At 37.2% G+C, this 13,517-nt stretch overlaps 1 protein-coding gene across 1 annotated transcript; it reads left to right on the top strand.

The window, feature by feature from the left end:
* Positions 1 to 404: 404 nt before the first annotated feature.
* LOC127138234 (uncharacterized) lies at positions 405 to 2,546 on the top strand. The gene is made up of 4 exons (XM_051064628.1): positions 405 to 763; positions 857 to 936; positions 1,013 to 1,071; positions 1,965 to 2,546. The coding sequence occupies exons 1-4, from the start codon at positions 479 to 481 to the stop codon at positions 2,267 to 2,269; spliced, it is 729 nt and encodes a 242-aa protein (XP_050920585.1). The 5' UTR covers positions 405 to 478; the 3' UTR covers positions 2,270 to 2,546.
* The last annotated feature ends 10,971 nt before the right edge of the window (positions 2,547 to 13,517 follow it).

Genomic DNA, 13,517 nt, shown 5'->3' with positions numbered 1-13,517 from the left:
TTTTGAGCTAATGTAGTATTCGTTTTACCATTCTTCTTTGCCAAAAAACTTTGTTCAAAGGTGACATTTTGTTCATGACTCAATTTTTTTGAAAATATACTTCCATACTATTTTTTTTTTTAAAATAAAGTAAAAGTGTGATTCAGTTATGCTTATTATATTTTGAATTTCTAATGTAGATAAGTCTTTAGAATTTAAAAGTATTTTTGAATTAAAAAAAAAGTAATAGCTCCTTGTTGTTTTAACTATTGCTCTAACAGAAATATTGCAAGAAACCTGTATTCATAGATGACCTAATTAATATAACATTTACTAGTATAAAACTTGAACTTAGATGTTAATTAAGACAATAAAGTAAATATTTAAAGGTTTTAAGGGTATTTTTGACATTGTAAATCCCCTAAATTCAGAATACCCTCCCTCCGTTCGCGTTTCCTTGTTCTTCCTCGCAACACCTCCGTTCTTTTCAGATTCTGCGATGCAAAGGGTATTTTCAAGCTACAAACTTTATAGGAGCATACCCTCCTATGCGAGAAACTCATTTCCTTCTTTTTCTACTGTTTCTATCGGAGCAACTGCTCGGAAATTGCATGAATCAGAGTTTCGCTATGATTTGATGAAATGGGGTTCGATTGGATTCCGCAGGATGTCAAGGTTCGCGTCTGGGTTCAGCCCTTTGAGAGAGAAGCCATTAGATTCAATCGTAGATATTCACAGACTCAAGGATCGTTATCCCGATGATATTGCTTCTATTTGGGATGATGTAATCTCTCTCTCACTCTCACTACTATAAGTCAATTTATGGTTTCTATGTTATTTTTATTTTTATTTCATGATTTGGCTGGTTTTGTTTCAGTACCACATTGGTAGAGGTCATATTGGAACTACCATGAAAGCTAAACTTTATCACTTGTTAGAGCATAGAGCTAAGGAATGGTACTTCATTTCATCAATATCAATATATGTCCTTTCTAGATTTCATGTTCTTACGTTTTCTATTTCTTCTTGCCAGCCGATATTTTGTGATTCCTTTGTGGAGGGGAAGCGGTTATACAACAATGTTCGTTCAAGGTTTGATACAAATGCCCTCTCTTATCATTTGCAAAATTCAATCATTCTTATCAATCAAATGTGTTTCTGCTCTGTCCGTATTTGTACAAGATGAATAAACCAATTCATGATCTTGTTTAAATTCAATTCCTTATCTCATGCCTGAGGCATCATCGGTTGCGGGACCTAAGTCTGCAACAATTCTCATGTAGGCTTCTAAACTTACAACACCCAAATGATCATCACCAGACCCCAACCGTTGAACCTCTCATTATAGCACTCAACGTCAAGATTAATCTTTGTCTAATTCTCTTGCGGGCCCCTCCGTGTTGCCGTAGTTGTGGTTATGGTTGGAGAAATAGATATCTTGTTAGCCTCCTTAAAGTCACAGCTGAACTTGGTGGCTGCTGCTGCTATGTCCAGCAACATGAACTCTTTTTGCTCAAAAATTAGTTTGTTTCTTGCCTCCAAGATTTTCCGGAGCAAAGTGCAAAAGAGTTGGAAAGCAAAAACATCACCAAATGACGCCCATTGTACGATCCAATTGCACATATTCATTGTTATAGGGACATGGGGTCCTGGTGGGCAAGAGAAGCGAGCCAACCTGGATGCGCGACAGTCCATGTTGTTCCCCACCAAAATCTGGACAACATTGTCTCTATATATCATTTCAACACCCCTCTGGAAATTTGTAGCAACTCGTGATGTTATTCTAGAAGTCTTTTTAGAATTGAAAACAACGTATTGACGTATCATTTGTTGTTTTTGTAATTATGAAAAAGTCTCGCAGGTACTTATGTTAGTAGATAAGTTCAAATACATAACATACACTTATTTTGGTTATTTGTTTGTGTTTTTCATATTCAAACTTTGATTGTTGTTTCACTCACTTGCATAATCATGATTTCTTGCAGTACAAACGCCGTACATACTTTTTACGGGTCTTGAAGATTACAAAGCTAGGGGAACACAGGCATCACCCTACTTCTCCGTGCGCTTCTACACAGAATTTGCAGAGAGCAAAGACTTGGTACTTATCCGTGGGGATATTGTATTTACCAGCAAGTTGACTGATGCAGAGGCAAAATGGCTTATGGAAACTGCTCAGTCTTTCTATTTGAATGATGTCAGATACAAACTAGTTGAAAGGTTCAACAAAGACACACGTGATTTTGAGTTCAAAGATGTTTTACAAGCACTGGACATGCCTATTTTGTAACCAACTAAACCATATTCAGTTCAACCAATGCTAAGCTAGGATCAGTTTAGTTTGCTAAGCTAGAATCAGTTTAGTTTGAGAAAATATTCTTGTTTTTATTTTCTTTCACTTTTATTGATAAAATTGTCACCTTAAGATTTTTGTTTTCGGTGTTTTATACTGAACATAGGTAGCAAATTGAAAATTGTTATGAATAATATAAAGTAATGTGTATGTCCATGAGCTACAAAAACAAGAATATTACAAGACACACATTTATATGAATATTGTATTTTTATTCTGTGGTTCTAAGGTTTTTGTTTTATAAATAGGACTAAAGTAGTCTTGTAAACAATGAATATTCAACAATGCTAAACACTACAAAGCAATTGCTTTAGCCAATGTAAATTTAATTGATTTTCTCTTATGTTGTATAAGAACATAGAAACTGCAAATCTTTCAAGACCTTCACTTGATCTTGATCCAAAAATCTTGATAGACACAAAATCTTGCTCCAATCTTCTATTCCGCAGTGATCTTTATTCAGTCCTACCGATTTCTTGTTGGATCCTCTATTCTACTGAAGAATAATTTAAAGACTCTCAATTTCGTTCGACAACAGTCTTTACACAATTCTATCGAAGTCGTCAATGGAGTATAGAGAACACTTTACTCTTTAATGGATGTCAATCTCAAGATATCATAGACACAAAGAGATTCTTTATCCTGATACACACATCAAACCTTAAAAAAAAATTAGCTTATCTAATATATACCTTGGATTTGCCACTCATACTCAGTCTTTAAAGTTGAGCACCATAACAATGGTTTCTTGATTCAACGTTGAAAATGATGAAGGTTATTTAAAGAATTTTACACGACACAACTAAGATCTCACAAGAACAACATTCTAGGAAGTTTTTACAAGATTGAAACAAGGAGTGACGTGTTAATGAAAGTATGAATTTGATCTTACTTGTTTTCTTTGTTCTAAGTTTTTCATCATCTAGAACATTGACAAAAATCAGGATCGTCTTTGAAGGTGTGAAAGACGGACTACCGCACATTGTCCAAAATTTATAATTGTTAAAGAGTGCCTAAAAAGTGTCTCATAAAATATTTTTCATGGTTAAACCATGATAAAACATAGCCTCAATTTTTTTTCTATAGTTAAACCATGGTAAACCTACACGAGACCTCCAAAAATTTAAAATAACCTTAACAAAAATGATTTAAATTGAAGATTAGGCACAAAAAGATTAAAAAAAAAATGATTCGAATCGAATCATGCCATTATAATTTTAATCAATAAATACAATGATTTGAATCATGGTAATACAACGAGGAAACTGTCATTTTGTTTTAAGTAAAAAAAAAGTGATTTATGATTGCTTTTAAAAAAAGTGCATGACTATGATTCAAATCAAAAGAATTTGTGATTAAGAAATGTTATGATCAATTAATAATATAATATAAGAGAGATTAAGAAATGTTATGATCCATTGATAATATAATATAAGAGAGATTAAGAAATGTTATGATCCATTAATAATATAATATAAGAGAAATAAATTTATAATTACACTAGTTATATCCTATAACACCTGCAAAATATATCTATAAAAAAGGACAAAAAAATCTACATTAATGTTACAGTTACATTTCAATTATGTAAACTATTGTATAATAACGAATTAAAAAATTCAATGTGATCAAGATAAAAAAAATAGACAAAATTACAGCAAATGGTTTTTAAGTTATTTTTTTAACAAATTAGTTCTTTAATTTTTTTATAATAATTTAGTTTTCTAGGTGATTTTTACATCCTTTTTCTTATATTTTGAATTTTTTAAAATATGTGACTGTTGTATTTCTAGTTGCATTTCATCATTTTTATACCACTTAAAATAATTGTATTTACAATTAGCACTTTCATTCTGTTTAGAAAAGATAATGATGCACACGTTTTTTAACTTAAAGGATCAATAATTATAAAAAAACTTAAAAGATTAACATATTACAAAAATAATAATTTAAATGACCTTTGCCTAAAAAATACAAGAATTAGACTCTAACTAATTTGAACATATTACTATAATAAATATTTTAGTAAAAAGTGAGATCAAATTCATTAATGAATTCAAATTTATTTGGATTTAGCCCCGGTTCTCCAACACAACTTTTGATCCAACAAATTTGGGAGTTGTTTGCTATACTCTATACACAATTCTCAAATTTTATAAAAACTCAAAACTATATTTTCACATCATCTAGAGATTAAAATCCATACGCTCTAGAATATCACAAACATCTTCATCTAAAACACACCTCCGTCTAAGTAAAAATTATGTATCAATTGCAAAATCTGGATATACCCTTCAGACATTAAAATACAAAGAATGAAGCAGGAAAATGAATTATGCATAGTCTTGTATGAGTAATATTCTTCATGATCATAACTCAAATATTCCTTAAACCCTTTCAAAAAATCTCTGCATTCCTCTTCAACATTTTTCCTTTCCAAACACAATCCTATTGTATTTCTACAATAAAAGGGGTAAAATCTACTGAAATTGCAGGTAACATACATGTATATCATTGATCATCATTTAGATAATCTGATTTTTCTTTATGTACTATGAACACATATTTCGGAGATTGAAATTCAAATTCTTGTAGGATTGGCCTGAAAATTGAAATCCAAATTTGTTCGATGTTGATTGAAATTGTTTTTCATCGGTTGTAGTTATGGTGCACCCTGATGTTGTGATAAAAGCTAGTGCATCCAAAGATGATGATCTGAAATTACTCCAACACGTTTTTGTCCATGTTGATGTTCATTTTTTTTACCAATAAACATGAGTTTACTATATGTGAACATATGCTTGAATGAGTCCGCACATAGTGTAACACCCTTCTAAATACCCCAAATATTTAAATTAAAATAGCAGTATATCATCAGAGTAATTATGCCATTTAAGGGTGTCACACAATATTCCACACCATTCAACAATATAAAGGTCATGCTCTTTTATTACTTTAAAACTTAAACATTTGCATAAAACACAGCGGATATAAATTTCATCCATCATGTAAAACATTACATGTAAAATGGTTCTCAACCAACAATAAAACATTCAAAACAAGTTAAGACAACCCATCCCGATGTTACATCTATCAGAGCACGACCCACTAAGGAGACTACACTAGACTCCAAGCATTAACTTCTACTCAACTCACTGCTCGTTACCTGAAAAACAGTTGTAAGGGTGAGTTCCTCAATCAACATAATAAGTATTATAAAATATCATGTCATGTTAAGTAATCTAACACACTTCATCACCCTAATCCAAACATATATTCAGTAACAGTACATCAACTCAACAGAATACTCAACACCAACACAAACACACGTATAATACTGGAATGCATCCATTCATATTATACGCCATACATATATTATGCAATGAGACTCCATGCATGCGGTACCGACTAGTTGTGAACATATAGTTCAACCTCACCGTCCAAATCCAGGCACGGCTACCAAGCTCACTAGTCCCACTCATTTGAGACATAGTGACTCACTCACTAATTCCTCACCATGGGAATTAGCTACCACCCCAAATGGGCCATGCTATGCACGCTAATCACCTAGCATGCAAACATCAACAACAATCAAAATGATTTACTCACTAATTCCTCACCATGGGAATTAGCTACCACCCCAAATGGGCCACAATATGCATGCTAATCACCTAGCAATGCAACAACAACAACAACACAAGAATAGACGTATGCTCACACTCTAAGCCATAAGACGGTCTATTCACAAATGCATACATAACTGATACATTCACAGCATCATGCATACCATCACACATCATCAACACATTTTATCACAAAAGCATATCATATCATGCCGCAAAATCAAACACAGTATTAGCACACTCTACTAATACCTATACTACTCAAAACAACGGGAAATAATCCCCACTACGTCATACATCAGCTAAGTTACAGCACTCAGCCTAAACAACCAAAAACTGCACAACAACAGTTCAGAGGAACCACAAGTCTGCCCATACGCGTATTGCCTATGCCCCTACGCGTATTGCCCATTCCTGACCAAATCCATACGCGTACTACCTATGCCCATACGCGTATGGCGCGTTTCCTCGCCCAACCCATACGCGTATCATCTGCCTCATACGCGTATGCTACGCGTACCACTCTCCCATACGCGTACCAACAGAGACAAATCTACGTTCAAAATATCATCTTTTTCACTCATACGCGTAAGGCCTCATCCATACGCGTACCAGCCATCTCATACGCGTATTGCCTAGTGCCATACGCGTATGACCAGAACCCAGAATTCCCAGATCTGCTATGGCTTTCTCTGCTACGAGACCTATCCAATTCCAACCTTCTACAGTCCAATTTTTCATACATGTTCGTTCGTTTTATCAATTACATATCATACACATTCGGCTTCCCAAATCGCTAACCTTACTACCTCTAATTCCTACGAATTTTCGTCCATTATCATCCAAATTCGTTCATCAAATATTTCACAATTTCAGCATGCATCATTCAAATCAGAGTCAAAATCCATGGTTTCTTACTACCCATCACATATTATCCCATAATACCCATTAATCGATGATAAACCCCCCTTACCTGAGTTAATCCGGCAAATCTCGGAGTTCCTAGCTTTTCCTTCCTTCAACCTTTGTTCTTTGGCTCTTTGCCCTTTTCTGCCTTTTTTCCCTTTTCACGTGAAAATAACTTTTTACCAAAAAATGGGATTTTTCTAAATTCCAACTTATATATTTTTCCAATAATTATTATCCCAATAATAATAATAATTCAAAAATTCCAAAATAATAATAATAATAATAATCCAATTATCTAATTAAATTAATAAATATATTATTAACTTAATTTAAATAATTATCATATTATTATCGGGGTGTTACAACTCTCCCCCACTAAAAGAGTTTTCGTCCTCGAAAACATACCTCAAGCGAACAACTCCGGGTAAGACTCCTTCATCTTACTCTCCAGTTCCCAAGTCACATTGCCACCTGCTGGTCCTCCCCAAGCTACCTTCACCAAGGCAATCTCTTTACCCCGCAACTGCTTCAACTCTCGATCCTCGATCCTCATAGGTGACGTTTCAACAGTCAGGTTATCTCTCACCTGTACATCATCTACTTGGACTACATGCGACGGATCGTGAATGTACCTCCTCAACTGAGATACATGAAAAACCTCATGCAAATTCGCAAGCGACGGCGGTAAGGCGATACGATAGGCTACCTCCCCTATCCTCTCTAAAATCTGATAAGGACCAATAAAACGAGGTGTCAACTTCTTCGACTTCAAAGCTCGACCAACACCAGTTATCGGAGTAACACGAAGAAACACATGATCTCCCTCTTGGAACTCAAGTGACTTCCTCCTCTTGTCATGATAACTCTTCTGACGACTCTGAGCAATTCTCATCTTCTCCTGAATCATCTTAATCTTTTCCGTAGTTTGTTGAACAATCTCCGGTCCAACCACAACACTCTCACCGGACTCATACCAACATAACGGTGTCCGACATCTCCTACCATACAAAGCTTCAAACGGTGCCATACCAATGCTCGAATGAAAACTATTGTTGTAGGTAAACTCAATCAAAGGTAAATGACAATCCCAAGCACCTCCCTTTTCCAAAACACAAACTCTCAAAAGATCCTCTAATGACTGAATCGTCCTCTCAGTCTGACCATCAGTCTGCGGATGATATGCAGAACTCAATCTCAGCTTAGTTCCCAAAGCCTTCTGCAAACCTTCCCAAAACTTCGATGTAAATCTAGGATCTCTGTCCGAAACAATACTCGACGGAATACCATGCAAACTTACAATCTTCTCAATATACAACTCGGCTAATCTCTCTAACGGATAATCCATTCTGATCGGAATGAAATGAGCCGATTTCGTCAATCTGTCAACAATCATCCAAATAGCTTCAAAATTCTTACTTGTCCTCGGCAACCCAGAAACAAAATCCATACTGATACTATCCCACTTCCACTCTGGAATAGCCAACGGTTGCATTAGCCCAGATGGCTTCTGATGCTCAATCTTCGACTTCTGACAAGTCAAACAGGAATAAACAAAACTCGCAATTTCTCTTTTCATTCCCGGCCACCAAAATAACTTTTTCAAATCATGATACATCTTCGTAGCTCCAGGATGAATACTCAGGCCACTACGATGTCCTTCCTCAAGAATACTCTTCTTAAGTTCGGTAACATCCGGAATACACACCCGATTACCAAATCTCAAAACACCATTCTCATCAACTCTGAATTCACCACCTTGACCTTGATTCACTAAAGTCAACTTATCAACCAAAAGCATATCGGATTTCTGACCCTCTCTGATCTCATCCAAAATATTACTCATTAACTTCAACATTCCCAATTTAACACTATTGTGAGTACTCTCACACACCAAACTCAAATCTCTAAACTGCTCAATTAAATCCAATTCTTTAACCATTAACATAGACATATGCAATGATTTCCGACTCAATGCATCAGCTACTACGTTTGCTTTACCCGGATGGTAATTCAAACCAAAGTCATAATCCTTCAGAAATTCTAACCATCTCCTCTGTCTCATATTCAGCTCTTTCTGATCAAACAAATACTTTAAACTTTTATGGTCACTGAAAACCTCAAATCTCGACCCATACAAGTAATGCCTCCATAATTTCAGAACAAATACCACAGCTGCCAACTCTAAATCGTGTGTCGGATAGTTCCTCTCATGAACCCTCAGTTGTCTCGAAGCATAAGCTATAACCTGCTTATTCTACATCAACACGCCACCCAAACCCAACAATGAAGCATCACAGTAAACCTCAAATGATTCCGACGAGCTCGGTAATATCAGAATAGGAGCAGTAGTCAACCTTCTCTTTAACTCTTGGAAACCTTCTTCACATTTCGAATCCCAAACAAACGCTTGCCCCTTTCTAGTCAACATCGTCAACGGTAACGCCAACTTAGAAAATCCCTCAATGAACTTCCTATAATAACCAGCCAAACCAAGAAAACTTCGAATCTCAGCAACAGACTTAGGAGCTTCCCACTTAGACACCGCTTCTATCTTAGAAGGATCAACAGCAACACCACCTCTTGAAATCACATGACCAAGAAAACTCACCTTTTCTAACCAAAATTCACATTTGGACAGTTTAGCAAATAACCTCTTTTCTCTTAGAACTTCTAAAACCACTCTCAAATGCTCAGCATGCTCTTCTTCAGATTTCGAATACACCAAAATGTCATCAATAAACACCACAACAAACTGATCTAGATACGGATGGAAAATCCTATTCATATACTCCATAAATACTCCAGGCGCATTAGTCACACCAAAAGGCATCACAGAATACTCATAATGTCCATACCTTGTTCTGAAAGCAGTCTTCTGAATATCCTCAGTTTTCACACGTATCTGATGATACCCAGATCTCAAATCTATCTTGCTGAACACACTCGCACCAACCAATTGATCCATCAAATCATCAATCCTCGGCAAAGGATACCGATTCTTGATCGTTACTTTATTCAGTTGCCTGTAGTCCACACACAACCTCATAGTACCTTCTTTCTTCTTAACCAATAACACTGGTGCACCCCACGGTGACACACTTGGACGAATAAATTTCTTATCCAACAGATCTTCCAACTGACTCTTCAACTCAGTTAACTCAACAGCAGACATACGATACGGAGCCATCGATATCGGTCTAGTACCAGGTACCAAATCGATCGAGAACTCAACTTCACGCTCTGGTGGTAATTCATTCACTTCTTCAGAAAACGCATCAGGAAAATCACACACCACTGCTAGATCGCCAATCACCAGTTTATCTTTAGCCTCCAAAGTCGCTAACAGCATAAACAACTCTGCCCCATCTACTACCGCCTCATTCACCTGCCTTGCTGATAGAAACAAACTCTTTCCTTCTTCAATCTCAGGAAATATCACAGTCTTATCAAAACAGTTGATATAGACTCGGTTAAACACCAACCAGTTCATACCCAGGATAACATCAACCTGCACTACTGGAAGACACACAAGGTCCATCCCAAAGTCTCTACCAAAAATACTCAAAGGACAATTCAAACAGACTGAAGTAGTAGTCACTGAACCCTTTGCAGGAGTATCAATCACCATACTACCATACATCTCAGATATCTCTAACTTAAGTTTCACAGCACAATCCAAAGATATAAAAGAATGAGTCGCACCTGTGTCAATAATAGCTACAAGAGGAAAGCCATTAATATAACACGTACCTCGGATCAAGCGATCATCTGCAAAAGTCTCAGAACCCGATAAAGCAAAAACCTTGCCTCCTGACTGATTCTCTTTCTTTGGCTTAGGACACTGTGGACTGATATGACCCACCTCTCCACAGTTGAAGCAAGTCACAGTCTTCAACCGGCAATCTGCAGCCAAATGACCACCTTTTCCACATTTGAAACACTTCTTCTCATTACTGGTACACTCATGGATACGATGTCCAGCCTGACCACATCTGTAACACTTAGCAGGAGCACTAGAATCTCCCCCACTAGGCCTCTTCATCCCACTCTGTCTCTGGACACCTTTGCCAGCTGCATACGGTTTCCCACGATCAATCTGATTCTTACCTTTCCTATCAACTCTTTGCTGATAGCTCTCTGCTCTAGCCTTGGAATCCTGTTCAAAAATCCTGCAACAGTCCACCAAATCAGAAAACACCCTGATCCGCTGATATCCAATCGCCTGCTTGATCTCGGGACGCAACCCGTTCTCAAACTTCACACATTTGGAAAATTCCCCAGTAGCCTCACTATAGGGAGTATAATACTTTGACAGCTCTGTGAACTTAGCAGCATACTCAGTAACAGACCGGTTACCCTGCTTCAATTCCAAGAACTCTATCTCTTTCTTTCCTCTGACATCCTCTGGAAAATACTTCCTCAGGAATCTCTCTCTGAACACCGCCCAAGTGATCTCAGCATTCCCAGCAGATTCCAACTCAGTGCGGGTAGCAACCCACCAATCATCTGCTTCTTCTGACAGCATATGCGTACCGAACCTGACCTTCTGGTTATCGGCACACTCAGTCACTCGGAAGATCCTCTCGATCTCCTTCAACCACTTCTGAGCACCATCTGGATCGTATGCTCCCTTGAACATTGGAGGATTGTTCTTCTGGAATTCACTCAGTTGACGAGCAGCTCCCATTCCCATAACATTCTGATTTCCTCCAAGTACTCCAGCTAGCATACCCAGAGCCTCAGCAATCGCAGCATCGTCTCTACCTCTTCCAGCCATCTCTATTCTGAAAACCCAAACAAACCAAACAATAAGTACTGATAGGGTTACACAACACCTATCCCGTACAGGGGAACAGAATAATTACGACTCGACTCGACCGACTATGCTCTGATACCACTAATGTAACACCCTTCTAAATACCCCAAATATTTAAATTAAAATAGCAGTATATCATCAGAGTAATTATGCCATTTAAGGGTGTCACACAATATTCCACACCATTCAACAATATAAAGGTCATGCTCTTTTATTACTTTAAAACTTAAACATTTGCATAAAACACAGCGGATATAAATTTCATCCATCATGTAAAACATTACATGTAAAATGGTTCTCAACCAACAATAAAACATTCAAAACAAGTTAAGACAACCCATCCCGATGTTACATCTATCAGAGCACGACCCACTAAGGAGACTACACTAGACTCCAAGCATTAACTTCTACTCAACTCACTGCTCGTTACCTGAAAAACAGTTGTAAGGGTGAGTTCCTCAATCAACATAATAAGTATTATAAAATATCATGTCATGTTAAGTAATCTAACACACTTCATCACCCTAATCCAAACATATATTCAGTAACAGTACATCAACTCAACAGAATACTCAACACCAACACAAACACACGTATAATACTGGAATGCATCCATTCATATTATACGCCATACATATATTATGCAATGAGACTCCATGCATGCGGTACCGACTAGTTGTGAACATATAGTTCAACCTCACCGTCCAAATCCAGGCACGGCTACCAAGCTCACTAGTCCCACTCATTTGAGACATAGTGACTCACTCACTAATTCCTCACCATGGGAATTAGCTACCACCCCAAATGGGCCATGCTATGCACACTAATCACCTAGCATGCAAACATCAACAACAATCAAAATGATTTACTCACTAATTCCTCACCATGGGAATTAGCTACCACCCCAAATGGGCCACAATATGCATGCTAATCACCTAGCAATGCAACAACAACAACAACACAAGAATAGACGTATGCTCACACTCTAAGCCATAAGACGGTCTATTCACAAATGCATACATAACTGATACATTCACAGCATCATGCATACCATCACACATCATCAACACATTTTATCACAAAAGCATATCATATCATGCCGCAAAATCAAACACAGTATTAGCACACTCTACTAATACCTATACTACTCAAAACAACGGGAAATAATCCCCACTACGTCATACATCAGCTAAGTTACAGCACTCAGCCTAAACAACCAAAAACTGCACAACAACAGTTCAGAGGAACCACAAGTCTGCCCATACGCGTATTGCCTATGCCCCTACGCGTATTGCCCATTCCTGACCAAATCCATACGCGTACTACCTATGCCCATACGCGTATGGCGCGTTTCCTCGCCCAACCCATACGCGTATCATCTGCCTCATACGCGTATGCTACGCGTACCACTCTCCCATACGCGTACCAACAGAGACAAATCTACGTTCAAAATATCATCTTTTTCACTCATACGCGTAAGGCCTCATCCATACGCGTACCAGCCATCTCATACGCGTATTGCCTAGTGCCATACGCGTATGACCAGAACCCAGAATTCCCAGATCTGCTATGGCTTTCTCTGCTACGAGATCTATCCAATTCCAACCTTCTACAGTCCAATTTTTCATACATGTTCGTTCGTTTTATCAATTACATATCATACACATTCGGCTTCCCAAATCGCTAACCTTACTACCTCTAATTCCTACGAATTTTCGTCCATTATCATCCAAATTCGTTCATCAAATATTTCACAATTTCAGCATGCATCATTCAAATCAGAGTCAAAATCCATGGTTTCTTACTACCCATCACATATTATCCCATAATACCCATT

The sequence above is a fragment of the Lathyrus oleraceus genome, chromosome 4 (genome assembly GCF_024323335.1).
Source record: "Lathyrus oleraceus cultivar Zhongwan6 chromosome 4, CAAS_Psat_ZW6_1.0, whole genome shotgun sequence".
NCBI lineage: Eukaryota > Viridiplantae > Streptophyta > Magnoliopsida > Fabales > Fabaceae > Lathyrus > Lathyrus oleraceus.
Note: the sequence above shows the minus strand (reverse complement) of the source record. Positions and strands in the feature narration are given on the sequence as shown.